The sequence below is a fragment of the Lichenostomus cassidix genome, chromosome 1 (assembly GCF_008360975.1).
Source record: "Lichenostomus cassidix isolate B80296 chromosome 1, HeHo_3.0, whole genome shotgun sequence".
Lineage (NCBI taxonomy): Eukaryota > Metazoa > Chordata > Aves > Passeriformes > Meliphagidae > Lichenostomus > Lichenostomus cassidix.
Genome location: NC_139479.1, coordinates 37,714,046 through 37,734,846, shown reverse-complemented (window position 1 = coordinate 37,734,846; position 20,801 = coordinate 37,714,046). Strand labels below are relative to the sequence as shown.

General features: G+C 36.0%; 1 protein-coding gene across 1 annotated transcript in view; it reads left to right on the top strand.

Annotated features, from left to right (window-relative positions):
* ITGBL1 (integrin subunit beta like 1) overlaps positions 1 to 20,801 on the top strand; it is a 131,365-nt gene that overhangs the window by 38,925 nt on the left and 71,639 nt on the right. Inside the window, exons 3-4 of the mRNA XM_085057005.1 lie at positions 15,105 to 15,251; positions 18,024 to 18,146. Of these exons, the coding sequence (XP_084913131.1) occupies positions 15,105 to 15,251; positions 18,024 to 18,146 (270 nt within the window). The remainder of the gene's footprint in view (positions 1 to 15,104; positions 15,252 to 18,023; positions 18,147 to 20,801) is intronic.

The following is a 20,801-nucleotide window of genomic DNA, read 5'->3' as shown; positions in this document are numbered from 1 at the left end:
TAATATGAATGAGATTCTGCTTTGCTAGTGATTGTCGTTCAGTCATTTTTTGGAGAGAACATGAATTTGAACTAATAGCAAGAAAATTAAACAGTTCTTCTATTGATTAGTTAATTCTTCTTGTTATAAAGGCATTTCCTTTAGGGAAATTGCATTGTGTTTGGGAATATCTTTTGCGAGGCCTGAATTGATTCTTGATGTGATCACATCTCATCCTTTTGACTGACAAGGTTGGCTCTTTCTGCCAAGGTTTTTTTTTAATGTTTTCTTTTTCTTTGCGTGTTCCATGTCATTGCTTCCTTCCTTCTTCTTTCATTTCTTTCTCTATTTTGAGTATGTATTTAAGTAATTGTCCATATTTTCTCACCTTCCCTATTTATTTTTTGTCTTTTGTTTCTTCTGAATCCTCTCTTCAGTCATGTGGTTTTATTCTCTGTGGTCCACATTATATTCCAGTCCTTTCTACTCATGTGGTCCTGCCTCTTTTTCTCTCCTTGGTTTCTTTTTTTCATTCCTTCAGACTCTTTAATTTCTTCATTTGCTTCCAAGTTCCTTACTCATTTTCTATTTAATTCTGTTCTCTGCCTACCCCTACCACCACAGTCACTTAAAGACACTGACATTTTCTCCCCATTCCTATCGCTTTTTCCCCTCTCCAATACTGTGTTCCCCTTTCAGCCTGTACTTTTATATTTTTTCTTTTTTCCTCTGGGAAGCCTTGACTGAAGTTATTTGCTAAAAAGAAATATGTCCATATTAGTATTTAATATATTAAGTACGGTTTGCAAAGTAGTTATGTGGATCTTGCATTCACGTACACTTTTTTGTCTAAGCCATCATAGTCAGTCTTAACTTAATCCATATTCAGAAGTTTCAATGTTGGCATGAAACGGTTGTCCTTGTCTAATCTATCTTTCAAATTGATCTGCTTCTTAGAACAACTAAGATATCCATAATAAACAGACATTATTAATTTCTGTGATAATTGATTTTCCACAGAGTATGAAAGCTAGACAGGATTGCACATTGGGAAAGCTTTGGGAGACAATGCTCTGCTCCCCAAAAGGGGAACAGGGGAACTTGAAGCCATTCTTGTTTTACAGAACACTATTTTAACAGTTGTTAATTGCAATATTCTTGGGTTTTGTGATTCTAGTAAGGTTTCCTTCCAAGTTAATTTTTTGTCTCTTTTTAAAAAATTCTATTAATAACCATTTAATTCTCTGACTGGCCAAGGCTGTACTGTAACTAGAATGGATTTGGGATTATGTCAAGCTTGAAAAGGCATGAATAACCAGCATGAACAGAAAAATTATGAGTGCAGTGCATGTTGTGTTCCTATTAGTGTGTCTCAATTAAGAACAGAAATAGCTTGTTTTTATCCTTGATTTCTGAACTGTCCTTACTGGTTCCTTTTAGAGTTTCTAGACATTTCACTCCTACATTCTTTCTCAAAATGTTTTAAAAGTGTAGAAGTCCTAGGGAACAAAAAATAAAGTACCCTTCTATTGTCAGACCAGCTTTTAGAAACTTCTTTAACTGTTTGGCTCCTTTTTTTTTCTGTTGTGTCCTTTAAAATGTTCATTCTTTTAATCTCAAACTCAGAAGAACAATGACAGTCATGTTTACTGAATCTGTAATTGTTGAGGGTTTTTTTTTTCTCTTCTTTTTTTCATTTATTACAACCAAAGTTCTTAGGAATTTTTTCTTTTGAAAGCTAACAGAGAATCTGCCTTTTTGTCTGTGCATGTGAGAGATTAGTTATCAAAAGGTACCTTGCATCCTTTTTAAGAACAGCCTTCCTTTCTTGCTGCTGTGATTGAGCTTTTGAAGATCCTCTGATGGTTGTATTAGATGAGAGAGCATCTCTGTCATGAGCAAGAGTGATTAAACTCGAGATTGAAACCAGACATGAGAAAATCAATGTGAATTTTGCCATTCAGCCCAGTCTCCTCTGTTTCCTTCTCTGCTTACAGGACTCATTCTGGACGTTCTCTGCCATTCCTTCCTGGCCACCTACGCTCTAAGAAGGAAGTGCACAGTACAAATTGTAGGGACAAGACCACTGATTCCCGTGATCTGAGTGTAAAGACAGGGACTGGCTCACCTTGAATATCTTGGGAACTTTAGCTAAACTCACTTGTTTCACAGGTATTCCAGTATGTTTTATTCCAAATCTATAAAACGTGGGTAATTATTTTCACCACAGTTCCTGGGCATTGTGAATGTAAAGGGCTACACAAACACCTAATAATAGATTGTGATATGCTAAGATAATATGGCAATAGAACTATATAAATATCTGAAATTAAAAGAATTCAGGACTTCACCTGAAATTACTTCAGAACTTTGGGATATATTTTTCCCTGTGCTTCAAACTTAGTAAGGAATGGAAAATGTCATTCATTTGTTTGGATTTTTTTTTCTAAATTCATTACTTATTAGCACTACATTTAAATGTGCATTGAGGAGAAAAACAACATAAAGAGACTGAGAAGTTCAATTATACCACCCACACATAGAAATAATCTTTTTACACTAAGACTCTGAAACAATGTTTTAAAAGCAAATAAAACAATCTGCTCACCTTTTATCCATTATGTCCTTTTAGTTGAGAAGATTTCCCTGATTTATTTTGAACCAAGGAATAAAAATAGAATTAATTTCAGTTTGCCATGAATTGCAGTCTCTGGTATTTTAAAAATGTATAATACTGTGCTGATTACTCTTTGTTTAAAAGGAGTAATCTGTGCATACTATCACATTTGGAGCTCTGTTCCCACCTGCCAGCTATTTTCTCACTGTTTCTCTGGGCAAGGAAGTTTTTTTTGTGTTGCTCTTTAAGTAATTTAATGCAAAGAATAAGTAATATAATAGCTCCTACTCTGCAAAAGGCTCTTCCTGATTTGTCTGACCTTTTACAAAAAGGTCTGAGTGCATTCAACCACCCAAGGCTCCTATGTTAGTAACCTATCTATCTCACTACTATGCCTACATTGTTTTTCAGACTGTGCTGTGCAGAACTGTGAGGTGCCAGGAACTATATGTAAAGTTTTCAAAAAGCCAACTGAAGAAATCAGTTCTAATATATATTTGACAAAATACATGAGTTTTCTGAAAATGATGACATGTTATCTGGGAAATGTGTAAGCGTCTAGAAAGCAAGAATATTGCATATCCTGGTAAAGACTTCTTTTCTCCAAGCTTAAGCTCTGAATCAAACCAAGGTACTTGCTGGAGCCACTGACAGTAGTGCTTTCATAATTTTCTCAAATTATCTAGCTAGCTAGCTAACTCCCTTTATATAATTATATAACTTTATATAACTTATTTATATAAAGCTATTAGAAAGTGTCCAAAGGAGGGCCATTAAGATGGTGAAGGGCCTGGAGGAAAATCCATACAAGGAGCATCTGAGGTCATTTGGTTTCTTCAGACTGGAGAAGAGGAGACTGAGGGGAGACCTCATTGCAGTCTACAACTTCCTCATGATGGGGAGAGGGAGGGCAGGTGCTGATCTCTGTAGTAAAAAGTGACAGGACCCTGGGGAATGGTAAAATACTGTGTGAGGGGAGGTTTAGGTTGGATATTAGGAAAAGGTTCTTCACCCAGAGGGTGGTTAGGCACTACAACAGACTCCCCAGGGAAGTGGTCACAGCACCAGCCTGAGAGAGTTCAAGAAGTGTTTGTACAATGCTCTCAGGCACATGATACAATTCTTGGTGCAGTCCTGTGAGAACCAGGAGCTGGACTTTGATGACTCTGGTGGGTGCCGTACAACTCAGAATATTGTATGAATCTAAGATTCTATGATTCTGTGCTCCATCTGGAAAAAAAGTAAATTTTTTGTCATCTCCGCCATCTCCTTCTCTCTGGCAGTCTTCCTATTTGTAAAGAAAGTGCAATGAATTCTTAAGGAATCCTGTTTTGAATGCTGGATTTCTTCACCAATCCTCCTATTATTTCACTTGCTGAATTAAGTCAATGGATGAGGAATATTTTCAGAAGTCAGAATGCTGCCGATCCAGACCTGACAGTTTCTTGAAGACTCAATGCAATTGCAATATGTTTTAGCCTCTGTTAGCTCAGAAATAAAATTTCCCGAATACCATACACCATGCATTGGAAAGTAAAGTCTAGTCTGATTTCACTGAGGAGCCACTGCACAACTTGGTGAACTGGTAACTCTGTACTTTGGAGAAAGTGATAACAACAGGTGCTGCAGGACGTTTGGCTGAACTGTAGAAGAAAATGTCAACCTGAGGCATATTCTAGGAAACAAGATCTATCTTTATTTTGCTGAACTTCAGATTCTTAAAGCTGATAAAGAAAACCACAATCTCTGAACAGGATAAAACTTCACAAATATTTCTTTTCTAAAAGCACAGGGAAAAAATTAGGCAGTGTTGAGAGATGATTAGTATTCAAAAAGCAAGGAAAGAAAAATCTAATACCTAGAAGTACAGTGGGGGGAGAGTATAGCCAAAACAAATATCAAGAAGAATTTGTTTAATATTTGGCAGTAGATAAATGTGGGCACAACTTTATATGCTCAGAATTGTATTTCATTTTTGAGCCATGCTCTTCATTGGAATGCCGAGGTATAACCCTTATATTTGTCCTTGGTGGTCAGATATTTTCAAAACTTTCAGAAATGAGATTTTGATGCACCCATGTTTTTTCTCTGTTAATGGTCTATTAAAACTATGTGCAGTGCTCAGTTTGTTTTTAAATGTTAGGGCAAACTTGAATACTCTGGTTTTATACACCTCCAATTTTTGTAACGAGTTTTCCCCATATGCTAGCAAAAGTTCTGGAGACAGTAGTGACTCAGTTTTAGAGACTACTAGCTGGTATTTAACAATTTAAATCTGTGACAAGCTACTGTTTCCCATTTCTATTTTCTGTGTCATGTGTATTTGCATTGTTTTGAAGAAAGAGGAACCAGATTTTCTACTAGACTCAATTCTAAAGGACATGGTTCATTATATAGATGATATTGAGGTAAAGGAAGATTGTGCAAGCCCTTAATTTCCTACATATATAAAAACTCTGTTTTAATGCCATTAAATAAATTTATCAATTTCAATACCTGAACTATATTTACAATGAAATTATGGATAAATTGTTTTGTAAAGCATATACACAACTTTGATAACAAATATTAACAGTCTATCATTATCAGATAACACTAAATGTAATTATTTCAGATAAGAAAGCACGTCATCCAAGAGATCCTGGGTTTGAAAACTGAAGTCTTTGTATCACCAGTCAGTCATTTCTTACGCACAATTACTAAATAACAATAACTTTTCATGATGCTGATAGTTTTCAGAGTAGTCATTGCAGGAGGCTTGTGGTTGTTTTGTGAGGGTGTGTCCCCTTTTCTCCCCTCTAGCTCACTATGCAAAGGGGATAACAGAAGCTTTTAGCTTCTGACTCAATGGTGTCTACATGGTCATCGAACAGGCCTTGTGCAGTGTGTTGGCTTCAATTACATAAAAGTTCATCTGTGTGCTGCTCAAGATCATGCCAGGCTTGTAATTTTGACCCTTTGGCCACTAGGTTTACCATGCTGTAAATAATATTTGATTCATTTTTGTACTCTTTGGAGCTGTCTTACCCAGCTGACTTGTTTCATGTAATATTTCTGTAACTGGCATGTTTAATGGGAACTTGTTTGACCAGCAGATAACCAGAAATTGGTAGAATGTCTGTGATTTCATTAGAGAATGCTAAAGAGAATTGTAACACACCTGTGCTAGAGTTTGTTGTGAATCCCCAAAAAAAAGGCTCTCAGAGTCAATAACGCATTGTTTAAAATTTTATTGGAGGTAACACAAGAAGGAAAAAAGGAATAGCACTGATAACCTTACATCTCCTCAGATGCTGGCAACCTTAAGTTCTGCAGCATCAAAAGGATTTCTAATCAAGGCATGTCAAGCTGCCTGATTTCTGCCTGTGCTGAGGTTCACCCTTGTGATGCCCTTCAGACCTCTTATAGGATTTTCTTAGAAGTAACCATTATGGGTCATTTTGACTGTCAAGGAAAATGATGTTCCCATGAGAACTGTAACACAAAGGTGAATCCACACATGTGGCCACTTATTTCATATATAGCAAATAAAATGTTATTACATTTACTCTGAGCTCATCTGGACCTTAAAGCAAGTTTGTGGTGTCAGCCTGTGCTCTATGTAAGCTGCAGTACCAGCTGCATTCATTTTCAATGTGCAACATGCATAATGCAGCTTTACTCCTGAATAATTTTCTGATTTATTTTTTCCCCCTCAGTGGTCTGATACACTGGTAACATTTGGTTTGTACTTAGCTAGGTATATTTTAGCCCAATCATCTTTAGCTATCTCTTCAAGTGCTAATGTCCCAGGCATTTGGAGGCATAGTTTTTAATAAATTTATGTGCCCCTTTTTTTTGAAAATAAAAACCCTACAGCATTTGTGGGTTTTTCATAGGGGGATGGTGGTATGTTTAATCTCACAGGGAGTCAGAAATTCTCCTTCAGTCAGATTTGGTTTATCACTTTTGGGCTTAAGGAGCCCAAAAGGTCACGTGTAGCCACAGACTACATGGAAGGAGCCAGTGTGGGGCATCTGGGAAAACATTTGTAAGTCAACCTAAAGCACACACCAAACTGACCAGACTCCAGAAATGGGGTTGTGCTGGCTTTTATGGGTGACTTTCCTTATACTATTTGGTCTGTGGCTCTGTTTTCTATCTGTGCTGCAAACAGTGTTGACAGCACAGGGATATTTCAGCTGTTGCTGAGCAGCACTTGCACAGAGTCAAGGCTTTTTCTGCCTCTCACCCCACCAGGGAGCAGACTGGGGGTGAGAAAAGAGTTGTGAGGGGACACAGGCAGGACAGGTGATCCCAAATGACCATAGGGATGTCCCATCTGGTGTCATGCTCAGCATATGAAGCTTGGGGAAGAAGGAGGAAGGAGGGATGTTCAGAGTGATGGTGCTTTTCTTCCCAAGTCACCGTCATGTGTGATGGAGCCTGGCTTTCCTGAGGATGGCTGAACACCTGCCTGCCCATGGGAAGTGGTGAATGAATGCCTTATTTTGTCTCGTTTGTGTGCACAGCTTTTACTTTACCTGTTAAACAGTCTTTAACTCAACCCACGAGTTTTCTCACTTTTCCCATTCCAATTCTCTTCCCCCAGCCCACCAGGGTTAATTTTTCTGAAAGTTATCTCATGGAAAGGAATTGTTCATCTCTCAGGTATAATTTTCTTTGATATGTGCAGTATCTGTGAAAAAGTCTACACTGGTAAAGTAACATATGGAAAAGCTGTCTTCTGGAGAAGCCAAAGAATACTTGCTCTGCCTATTTAAAGATCTTCTTAAAAGTTGATTATTTTTGCTCTTCAAAAAAAAAAAAAAAGAGAAACCATTTGGTTAAAAATAAGTAGGAAATCTTTTACAGAAAAATTGAATTATTAATGGAAACCTTGACTCTAGACTGTTTTGATGGATAAAACTAATTTATCTCTGTCTCCCTGAGATATTTATATCATCTGTCTAAACAGCATGAGTCACATTTAAAATGATATCAACTTGTGCCACCTCCAGGGTAACAAACTGGAGCTGATTCAGCTGGGTGTTGCTTTCCTTCATTTTAATCATTCAAAATATCCAATTGATTTTTATTAAAATTGACTCAGTTCACTTTACAGGGAATTTGAATTCGTAGTTAAGAGGGAGAAGATGTCAGTGATCAGCAGTATGATTAATTTTTTTCTTGTGTTTTGGACCTTCTCAGTACAGAGAGAGAAAAGATGTGTATTTGATTCTTGAGATATGTGTGTATATATACACAGGAATAAACTTAATACTAATTGCACCTGTGTAATAATAAAACACATAGCTTTTTTTACAAATACAGCTGTGGAGTTTATATACTCCTCAAGTAAAAGACTCAAGCTATGAAAGACCATTTGGTCTCAAAGCACTGTCCAGTATACAAAAGTGCTAAAACTATGTATTATCCCTGCCATATGTTGCAACTGGAAACAATGAAATTGGAGTAGAAATGTTTGGAAACCTTTTGTCTTGCTTTTTTTTTTTTTTTAACAATGATGAAAAAGTTCAAAATTTGCCATAACATGAACTTCCAAAAACATTTTTTATGTCATCTGGAACTCTTTGATATTAAAAAGATTTTTAACATATTATACTGTTTTAATATTTATTTGCTGAAAACTTTCATTTCTAATGCCTTGTAAAACATTTAAGCAGAAGAAGGATGGAGATGTAGAAAGTGCTACACAATTGTATTACCTGACACAAAGAGTTGAGTGCAGAGAAATTGTAAGAGCACAGGAGACAATCTCACCTATATCTGTCTATCTGTTTCTTGCTGAGACAGATATTTGAGAAGGAAAATATTCAAACATTTAAACCAAGTATTAGACCATGTAAAAGAGTGAAAATCCTTTCTGGGCTCTCAGAAATTGTTCTGAAATTCTGAAATATAGGATTAGAGTAGCATATATTAAAAAACCAGTACTATGACCACTATGTGCAATAAAAGTCTTTTATAAGCATTACTTTAATTTAGTTTCTAATCTTGTCAGTGGAATTGCAATTGCCTGTAAGTATAGTTTTAAATTCCAAGACTAAATAAAATTATTCTTGATGACCTCTTTGGGCAGAGAAAGATAACTGTAGTCTCAGTAGTGGAGAGTATTCATACCTTCCAGGGGGCAATATTTTAATTTTTTTTTTCTGATTTCAATTTCATTTTCTAGTATATTTGCCTTTCTAAAGATACTGATTTTAAGTTATTGTTTGACCTGATCCATACTTTCTTATTTATATTTGTGCATTTATCTAATACATGTAATGTATGATGTTGATGCAAATTTTAAGTGTTTTCTTAAAATATTCTTCTGCAGATGCTAATACTTTTCATCTCCAAATTTAACAAAAGTAGTTTTAAATCAGGTTATTTGCCCAACTGGTATTGGGAGATGATTGGAAGATTTAAACCTTCTGTATTCACATTGATGCATTTCAACATGAAACCAAGTTGATTTTGCTATAAATAATATGGTAGAGTGTGTATAATAGAAATATCCACTATGTCTGGTTGATTTTTAACCTGAAAATGAAATAGTATCAGCAGTCATGACCTCACACCTACCTCTGGTAATTTTTCTCTATTTTAATGTGAATTCTGATTGGTTTTTTCATTTTAGAATACTATTTAATATTTGTTTACTAAAACATTGTTCTATGCAATCCCTGTAACACATAGCACAACAAGTGCAAGAACAATATTTTTTTGCTTTTCCTTAGGAAGTAAATATAGTAGTTTATTTTGGTTTTATCCATACCTCTGTTGGAGTTACAATTTAACAACGCTGAGGATGTTTCCGTTGTTAAAGAGATTCCAGTAATAACTAGATTGAGATGATTTGTCATCAGTTTTCATTCTAACTCTGAAAATCCATTTGAGATAAACTTTTATTACGTGTTGGGAATCCAATCACTGCAGAGTGCTGAGAGGCAAACTGTACTGCAGACCTTGTGTGCTCTTGTCTGACTGACTCAGTCCCTCAGGCTGCCCATAGCCCCCTGCTCAGTGGTTTTCTCTGTTACTTTGGGCTACTTCAAGGTCGGGACACCCTGCATAAACATGGATAAATTGGTTTAATGTGAGAACATCTAAGTTCCAGTGTGGTGGTTTTTTTTTCATTTTTAATAGCCTTTTGAGAAATAAATAAGGTTAAATTTCTTTTCATCTTTAAAGGTCTCTGGGCTTACTGTGTTGGTTTTAAAATCTCTGATGAAATTTATATGAGGACTGTGGTTTGTTGATAAAGGAGCTTCAGTGACAAAACTGTCTTGCAATGTTCTGCTATCATTAGGCATCTTTTCATTTGAAATTTCCCCCTGGCTTTTTTGAGCATTGTTTCTAAATTCTAACCAGTCCCCTTGGTCTATCTATACTTTAACCTCATCCTGTCAGCATAGGGAGAGTAACAAGTGGTTGTGATGTGAAGGAGGAGGCAGTATTCTTGTGAAAACCTCAGCATTGCTGAACCTCCTTCCAACAGGGGCAGAATCCCTAGCCCATACTGAAAAGGTTGAGAAGACCTGGCTTTCACTGGGGGTAGTGCACATAGACAACCAAGACCCAACCCTAAAAAGAGACTAATTAAACTAACTGAAATAGATTAAAAAAGTAATAATACCAACTTCTCATCCCGCCCCCTCCCTCCCGAAACTGCAACTCTAACAGTTCTGAAAAAGGAGATTCAGAGAAAGGCTTCATCAGAGTTCAAGGCACAGTTACTGAGAATCTCAAATGCAGCTAAATAGAAAAGTCCATTTTGCAAATCTTATCCTAGTGTAATCTGAAATATTTTCAGTAGTTTTACATTAGTGTAAAGAAGCAGAATCTGTTTCACTAACTACTGGAAAGAAAGTCATCCAGTTGGAAAGAAATATTAAAAACATCTTCACTGTGCTGGTCTAGGTTGAAATTGCAAAACAATGTTTTAATTTTTTATCCAAAATTTTCAAGTCTTACAACCCAATCATCCTTCCTATCTAATATCCCAGTCTGAAGCAGGAATCCATAACAACATATTCTTCCTATTTCTTCACCTATTTAATTTATTGCTTTTTTTAGATTTGAAAAGCACTTCAGGAATCACTCAGGGGTTGCTAAAAATGCATAGTAATGTGCTCAATTCATTTATCATGCCAGCTGTTGATTTCCTTCTGATGAGTGACTTCATGTTAGAGAGAGGAGTCCTTGGTATAAGAATCTCACCTGTCTGTAGAAAATTGATTCCATTGCAATTTTGAAATGAGAACTACCCTCAGTTGTGTTCTTACATAGAATAATTGGGCTTTAGTTATAAAAAATATGTGACAGCAAGGACATCGGAGTGTATTTTAATGTCTGGTCAAACAGCCTGGATCTCTGCACTCAAGTAAGACACATCTTTTGAAGTGAGGGTTACTTTGCTGTAACTAATATGGCACAACCACATAAATAGGTATTATTCTAAAGGCAGTATTTCCAATTGTGTTTACTTAATGAACCAAGAATTTCTTTAAAAGCTTTGGCAGTTTAATAAGCACATGTTTCACAGTTCCTTCTAGGCAGGGAGTGCTCTATTAATCTTGCTGAGAAAAATGGTGACTGTAATTTCAAAGATAGTATACTGCCTTTTGGGGCTGTTTGTTTTTAAACTAGCTACCTCTTGTCATTCGTGACATCTGAAAGCTCTTAAGTATCAAAAAGTTTGTCCTTACCAGAATTTCTATGACAAAGTCAATTAACAATATTTGCTTTATAAAGAAGAGATTTTAAGCTCATCACTTGAACTCCTGGTGATGTTGTCCTGTGCTAGAGGTTATCCAGAAAATGAAAGATACGGGAGTTGAATCCCAGACACCTTTCTTTCAATTCAAGGTCTTAACATCAAGACCCTTCTTTTCTTATTTTTGTTTTCTGTTAAGTGTTCCTAAGGAGTCTACATTTTTGTGTCCCACCACTGCTCTGTAGAAAAGATAACCATGGCAGATAAACATGCATACATTCACACATGTTCTTAGCAAGAGCATGGGAGGTAACGAACCAAGTAATTTGTTTTGACTGCTCGCATTGCCTATGGAAAGTTTAACTGCAAGGATGTAGCAGATTTCAGTCACAGTGAACATTTGTATGTAATAAAAAAAAAAAAAAATGAAAACTGGTACAAAATTGGAGAGAATCCTTTCCAGTAAGATGCACAGAAATAACAATAGTAATGCTGAATGCTAAAATTTCTGTAGACACATAGAAATGAAAGCGATGTTCAAATTTAGTTTCTGGTTTGTCCAATAATTATTTAATATAATTGTTTTTATAAACTGATGCAGTTCAGCCTATAACAAAGCTGACATCCTGCTCCTTTTTTATTCAAAATATGTGAGAATATTTAAAGCCTGACATAGATTATTGTATAGCTAAATGAAGCAAAAGAAAATTAAATGAATGAATCTCTATTTGCAAACATATCTAGTGATGCACCAAAGACCCAGCTTCCCAGCAGTTTAGTGAAGAAAGACAGACAGCCTCTGAGGTCTGTTCAGCCCACACAGGACCTGAGTCACTGCAGAAGTGCCTGTCTCTCATGATGGATTACAGACAGAGCTCAGCAAAAGCAGGCTTCCAAATCGATGCCTCGAATACTTGCAATACAGATGTGCATTCAGAACTTTTAATCAGAAATTTTACATTTGTATCTTTGCTCTTGGACCTGTAGGCATGCTAATATATTATTAAAAAAATATTTTTAGAAGACACTTAGGATGAGGTTAAGTTTCTAAGTGCTAAAGTAAGTGATCAGAGCCAAATGCTTCTGGTTTAAATTAATATCTTTCTGCTCAGATGTTTAAATTTCCAACCAGTTGTAACTTTGCAAGTGGCTAAAATTTTGCAAATGTTTTCCCTGGAAAATGACTCAGTCTTCCAAGGTTTAGAGGCATAATGGCAGTTTTCAAGGATAAAGTCTGCTCAGGAACGAATTACATACATTGTAATATATAATGTGTAGTGTATAATTTCAAATGCAGATTTGTTATCACTTCCTGTCCCTGATGATATATATTTAATGGGTACATCTCAGACACTTGTCAGCTAAAGGCTTAGTCACACCATCTTTCTGGAGCTGATGTCAATATGCAGTCACATTCTTCTTGTGGTTTCCAAATGGGGAGGTATGAGCCTGTGACATCATTTCCTTGCCCCTACTGTGTGATCCTGTGCTTGTATTTCCACTTTCAATCCACTTACTACTTCAGTCCTTCAGATTGTCAGTCCAGTTGTTTTTGTACGATGTTTCATTTTCACCTTTCTACTCAGGTTTTACAGGTTTTTTATTGCCAAATGTTGTTGGTGTTATCTGAATTTTTGTATCAGTATCAGTAAAACATACACAATTCCAAAAACATCATTTGAAACATAGCCAGTCATCTTGTATTGGAGTAATATTCCTTTTTCTCCTAATGATGTTTCCTCCCTTTAACGTATGTTGTGATTCTTTTACATTTCTAGAGCGTTTTATCCAGAATTTTTCTTTTCTTGAGTAGCATTGTATCCAACATATATGATCCTATCAAATGGATTTCCTGTGTTCCTTTTCTTACAGTATTCATTATCTCATAGAAAGATATGCCAGGTTATTTTGGCGAAATGATAGTTTATTTTGGAGTAAAGCTGTTATTCATAATATTCCATTTTCATTACTTCAGTGTCTCTAGCTATGCAATGCATCACAGTTTATTTCAAATCCTGGCACAACTCATAAGGTCACAGGCACTTGTTTTTATGTTGTCTGGATCACATATATTCCTTTTGCTTAAAAGAAATAAAATGTAGGTTTTATTTTTCAGACATTTGACTGCCAGCCTGATAGATTCATTAAAAGTCTTTGCTGTTGAGCTGCCCTTTCACGTACAAGTATTTTAAGTACTCCCAAATGGAGATTATGGGGTCTTGCCCTCTTGGTCTAGACACTTCTTTAAAAATAGTTTTATGTCTTTGTTTTCTTCTCATCTTAAATGAATAATTTTCATTTCCACAGAGCGTGTCATTAGCCACACTGCATTTGCTACTAGTAGTCAACATCCCCATATTAATTTTGTTTTGGACTGCATGTAAATTTTCTTGAATCTTAAGTGATTTTTGCTGCTTGGTGAAGCCACTCTTTTTCCTGATTTTTTTTTTTTTTGGATGATGAAAGTACATTTTAGTACTTGCAATTTTGCAAGATCTGACCCTGCTTAAAATTTTCTGTTCTCACTTCCTTCATATATTTTCTGACATCTGACAGTTTTCCTAGCATATTAGTTTTATGTTCCACCCCACAAGCTTTCTGCATAGTCCAGATATGCTCTCTGAGGTGACTGCTCATCTAGTTAGAAATGGAGCCCTTTGTTATAAAAGGTTTCTCCCCATATTTGAAGCTGCAAGTTTTTCACAGTCTACAGCCAGTCTTTTTCTTAAAGGAATGACTGCATTTTCCTGAGTCTTCCTTATTTCCTTATTTTCTGGCTTTGTTGATGCATTTAAAATAGACTGCAATTAGATTCTGGTTTTAAGATGTAGTGATAGGAAGGGAATCTTCTGTAAATCAGATCTGTATTCAAAAGATATTTATTTTAAAATTGAATGCTCTAATTTAAAAGAGATGCAATTGTTTCTGCATTTGCTACCTAAAATTGTATAGGAATGCTAAAGAATGAAGTGATAAAAATTTGCATCTGGAAGTTAGTAGGAAAAATGATACTTAATATGCAACATAAATAGTGAAAATTGTCCAGCGTCTCATCCACCAGCACCCCCAAGTCCCTCTGGGCAAGGCTGCTCTCAGTCTGTTCATCCCCCAGCCTGTGTTAAAACCAGGGGTTGCCCCAAACCAGCTGCAGCACCTTGCACTTGTTCTTGTTAAACCTTATGAGATTCCAAGGGATCCATTTCCTGAGCTTGTCCAGGTCACTCTGGAAGGCATCCTGTCCTTCAGGTGTGTCAATAACACCATTCAGCTTGGTGACATTGGCAGATTTGCTGAGGGTGCACTTGAACCCTTTGTGTATGTAATTAATGAAGATATTAAATAACACTGGTCCCAGTACAGACTGTTGAGGGACAACACCTGTCAGTGGTGTCCTTCAGGACACTGAGCAGTTGACCATTGCCCTCTGGATGGGACCATCCAACCAATTCCTTATCCACCTAACAGTTCACCCATCAAATCTGTCTCTCTCCAGTTTAGAGAAGGATGCTGTGGGTGACTGTGTCAAAGGCTCTACAGAACTCCATATAAAAGACATCTGTGGCCCTTCCCTTGTCCACTGATGTAGTCACTGCATCATAGAAGACCACTAAGTTGGTCAAGCAGGACTTGTCCTTGGTGAAGCCCTTCTATTTTTAATTGCATATGAACTATGTTAAGATAATGTTAGTCATGTTCATTAAAAATGTAATTGATAGAATCTATTTTAAAAGCTGGATAAGAAAATACCACTTTCTGACTGAAAAAAAAGGGACTTGACACACTCTTTCCTTCCTTTGCTAGGCCATGGAAAGTGTGACTGTGGGAAGTGCAAATGTGATGAAGGCTGGTATGGTGAGGCTTGTCAGTATCCAACTACTTGCAATCTTACACGGAAGAAAAGCAATGAAATGTGCAAGAACTCTCAAGATATCATCTGTTCTGGTGCAGGTAAGATGTCTTTTGTTGCTTTTGATACCTTAGCACTCTCCCAGTGTTATTTTGAGAATCATTGTCATTTCTAACTAGTAATTTTGTAGACTATGTTTCAAGAGACTGAGAAATAACTGTATGTTTACTAAAATGTTCCAATAGGCCTATTTCTGTGCATATAATGTACACTGATTCAGAACACCTACTTGAGTACTCTGGTTTATCCATAGCTGTTTTGAGTTGATGAAACTGCAGCTGTGTCATTTATTTTCCTCATCAAAATGTTGTAGTAATGGCATTAACATAGGAAGTGATGTAATTTCTATTACGTGTTTGTGTCTACAGAATGCAGAAATGGCATTTGAAAATACTTTTCCTGGGCATTTGTAAGCTGTACAATTTTTTGAGACATTTTCGAGTTGTACCTGTGATTATTAAAATCAGTTGTAGAAGATCTGCTGAATCATTTAAAGTGGCATTTCCATCTTAACTTTTTTGATTTGGTAACACTCTCTTCTCTACTTGTTTAATCTTATAGCCATCCTAACTTAAATAGAAACCCCTTTCATTAAAAAAAAAAAAATCAGAGGAAAAACCAACTGTGTTGTAGAAGACTTCACTGCAGAATGATACCATTTTAAAGGGTGTTTTCTACCAGTCAAGTTTTCTGACCAGGAATTGCCTTCTGGTTTTTCCATTACATTGATCTCCAAGTGAAAGAATCTTTCAAGAACCCCACCTCTGCTCACTATTGCTGGTCTTTGATTTCTGTAGGTGTCCATACATTTCCATACAACTAAATTTCTCACAAGTTAGTTGCTGACATAAGCAGAGAATTCCAAGGATTTGTGGGACTTGTTACCAAGAAGTTTGTTCTCACAACATGATGTGAAACCAATTTAACATAAAACTACTAGCATGTAGCATACCGAGTAAATTATACACTTCATTTATGACAATAGTGTAGATGGTATGAAACTTGCAATCAAGAGAGACATGAGAGACAGCTAAATGAGAAACTGACTCTCAAAAATAAGTAAGTTCAATGTATTTAGTCAAAGTTCTTAAAAAAGGACCTCTTTCTGTCCTTGGTTAGAAGTGGCCCCAGTCTTCACAGGAAAACTATCATAGCTTAACACCCACTCCAAATAGCTAAGCGAGAAGTGGTTTTGGCATCATGAGAATAAATCCTTTTGCTGATATTAAACAGGACACAAATTCTCATGAGACTTATTAGGGAGCTTGGTGGAACTTTGATGGGCTGTAGCCATATGTATTTTGTCTTGGTGGGATTGACTTTTCATCTACTACTAGCAATGTCGTTAGGGTCTGAGCTCTGTTTTTCAATTGCCAATAAAAGATAGGAAAGGATAACATAAGCTATATCAAAAACAATGCTCTGGGGCTGCAAATAATCATTTATTGTAATAATTTTCATTAATCAATCACGATCCACATAAAATTTCACTTTTCGGACTCTGTTCCTAATCATTTGTCAGAGCAGCTAGGACATCCTACCTAAACTGAGGTTCTCTGTGTGACCAATTTCCACTTTTGGCAATAGAAGGAATGAACACTTTTGTGATACACAGTGTCTCTGACCTATTTAGATACCCAGTATAGGAATCAATTTCTTTTTCATCTTTTTTCTGTTCAGGAATTATCTGCAAACATGATAGTTTTCTAAAAAATTGCATTTGTATTTGTTTACAATTGTAGTAAGTAATTCTAATTCTGTAGATTAGTTATGTTGAATTATCAGTTGTATTATTATTATTACCTCACTAAATCAGCTCTTGCAAACATTTTTAAACTTTACTCGTTTAGAATGGCCATGTCTGTTGCAGAACCCAATACTTCTGTTCTTTGCATTAACATGCTGTTTATTAGAAGTTGTGCTATGCTTATAAGGGTGTCTGCAAACTTGTTGTGTTACATCAGCATAAAACTTCTATTTTTGAGAACTTCTTTGATACCTATAACCATCTTTTCTAAAATGCATATGGATGTCATATGAGTCTGAATATTGTGAAGTTAATTTTTTTTTTTTTAAATCTGTACTTGCTGGCATAGTAATGCCATTGACTGTTGAAACAACCTGTGTGAGACTATTGACCACAAGGCCCCAGTAAGGTGGTATTGCATGAAGTTCCTCCCCTTTCTGTTTTAGTAAAGGTAGGGAAAAGGGGTCTCTCATATGACTGGCATTGTAATGCTTGTGTTTCTAATGTCATTTTAATGTATTTATGATTTTTGTGGACTGTGGAATTCATTCATTTATTTATTTATCACATCAGGTCAGATAGACCGTCTGATGGAAAAGGGGGCATTCTTCTTTCCCAGGGAGCAATCAAACAAACTTTTCCTATTTGGGAGGGCAGGTCACAGAGGGAAGCAGCCACTGAGCTGAGGGGCAACCCTCCTCAAAAGACCAAGGAGCAAATGTGTGACCAGATGAGAGGTGATAGAAGAGAGATCTGTTTACAAATCCATTTGCATCCTTGGCAGTGCCTGAGTGCTCTGGTTTTTCATTATGTCAGATGGTTTTCTTTTGTGGTTTATGTTGTGAAAAAAAAATCTCTACACTTCCAAGGCACTCAATTGTTCTATCTCTGTACAGCTAAGATTAGGCTTTTGGTTGATATGGATTATTTCTGTCTGTCTTTATTGGGGTGGATCATCCTTAGATTTCAGCCCTCTCAGAAATAAAATATGTACCATCTCTGACAGACTAATGAAACTCTTTCTATAATCTGCAATCCTTGAATAATGTCTCTTAAATGTTTACAGGCACATGTCAGTGTGGCAGGTGTAAATGTGCAAACTCAGAAGGAAATGGACTGGTGTATGGCAAATTTTGTGAATGTGATGACAGAGAATGCATTGATGATGAAACAGGAGAAATTTGTACTGGTATGTATCTTAATGGGCCCAAGAAATGTGATGAAGATTAATACAGGCTGCTAATATTTGTGTGGTTCTACAAAAAATCATTACTGAGCAAGAATTTAGTTTACAAGTTGTAAGTGGAAATTTCAGATGCAAAAATGAGCTAAGCATAAGGTTAAAGAATGCATGAATACTGTGACATTCTCCTCTTTTTGGAAGGACTGCAAAAAGGATTGGACTAGATAATTTTCTAAGGTATTTCATAGCTTAGTGTGTCTGTCTTCAGTAAAATATGTGAGAAATGTGAATACTTCATGGCATAGATGAGAGAGAACAGAATGGACAAGATAGGAGAAAAAAACCCAAACCAACAAAACAAAAAAGGTTATTAAAAATTTTGTCAAGGAAACAAAAATTAAAAATACTGAGAATAAATGTAGGATGATAACTCAGGAGCAGTTCAGAAGATAAGAGGAAATAATTAATAAAGAAAAATTTAATCTGTGATAGGAAAGGCTAGAAAATAAGATGGACTTGAACTCTGCTGATATATATAAAGGCAATCAAAAATTCAAGCGGTGCTTTTGTGCCATTATAAGGCAGGAATCTGGCAGTTAGATATTGTGCAACACACACCATTTATGGCATTATAAACGCTGTTGCCCAGATTGCAAAGGAGGCTTGTCCTTGAGCTGGAAGGTGCTACAAACATTGTTCAAGCTACAGACATGCAGATTGTGTCTGTGTGCCCACAAGACTGTTCCAATCTGGTCCTGCACTATTCTTATCTGGTGATAGTGCTTCCTGTGTGTGTGTATAAAGAGACAGAGTACTTGTGTAAAATAGCTTTCTCTGTCTTTTCCGTACACAGACAGCAAAATAAATTCTATTTGTTTAAGTGCCTTGGAAGGCAAAAAGAACTTTTTAATCCTAGGATTAAGCATGGATTTTAAATGAGGTATACAGATTGGTCCTCTGAAGTCCTAATTAGGAGCAGAGTATAATATTTCCAGTGATTGCATAAATAAAATGAGTGGAGGGAAACAATTTATACGTGCCAGTGCTTCCCTTTCTATTTATATCTAACCATTACTCATGGTACTAAATATGATAAAAAAATTGCCATTCATTTAGTTTCAGTAAATTCTCCTACTGCTGTTTTTGTCTGTTTTTTCTCCACACCTGTTTTGCTGCTGGTTTATATTGTTAGATTTTTCTCAGCTTTTATTTCTTATTGCCTCATCCACTCATGCCATAATCCAAAAAAGACCAAATGCATCTGTGCACAAGACTAGTTTTATATGCATGGAGAATTGGATGTATGCTGATATAAAGGGACAAAAAATGTTGGTAGCTTCAAGTCTCTAAAGTCAGTAATTGATCAGCCTAAAAGCCACGATACCTCATGGAAGTTTTGGAGTCTTCTAAAGTATAAATGATAAACTAATGATTTGCTTGGCTTGGTTGGGTTGTTGTAAGCTGACAAGTTTATGCACACAACTTATGAGTGTTATATGTTGCTTTACTTTCTAACAAACCTCTACAGTACAAAATCATGTTTTGAACCAGGCCATAGGCAGAATAAGTGCATATGACAGCACATGACCTGAAGGTCAAAGGTACATAATTTCCTCAACTGTGAGCTGGGATTTTATCCTGGAAAAGCATACAATGCCATGCTGAGATATAGGTGACATGCACAAGGGCACTGCAATTTTTAAGCAAATCAGTTCTTAGGTAGGGCGAAATTCCAAAGATGTGTTAAGCTTTTCCACCTACAGTTGAATTCCTATCAGTCAGTTGACTATCACTTCTTATTTGAGGTTACATAAACTTTTGGAATCAAGGCACAGGTTATTTGTAAAAAAGTATCATATCTTCTAGGAAATTAAATTCTGACCCTGATATTTTTTTTTTTTTGACTAAGGCTTTTTACTCTGAGTGACTTTTCCTTCTGTCAAGAGCAAGAGATAGTGGCAAATTTAAGAATTTCATTCATATTTATTTGAGGAGTATAAAAGTGTGAGTGAAGAATGAAGTACTCGTTGATGTCTTAATCTGTGAAATTGCCAGTAGATCAAATTATTACACTCCTTTAGCATTTTCCCTTTTATTTCTTGCCCTGTGTTCAGGATCAACCTTTTGGTAATAAGGATTGTTTTAGATTGTCTTTTTTATTTAACTATCTAATTAAATTAAATGTTTTTTGACATGTAACCGAACAGTTGTAATGAAAACTCCATGTGTAGTTGCAAAACCAGGAAAAAACTGTGTTCAACAATTTGCAGTCTTGATAATTAAGACTATAAATTGACCAGATTGTGGTAGATGTGACCAGGTCTACTAAGTGTAAAGGAAGAAAGAATAAGATCCTGACTTGATCCATTGAAGAATTAACTTATGGCTTTAAGATTAGTAAGAAATGCAGCTACTTAATTTAAAAGCTTTGTGCCATATGAAGCACATGGCAGATGTACCTTAGCAGATCAAAATGTTCAGGAGCTGGCTTCATCCAGACTCAGATGATGCAACTATCTTTTTTGGGAGATGTGTGTTTTGTTAGGTGAACATCTGAATGATTCATTTTGGTAATAATTATCTCTAATGAACTGGTTTAGTCATGTTCTAAAATCTTCTTGACAGGTAAAAAGGGAAGCCTTATATACAACATAGTCAGTG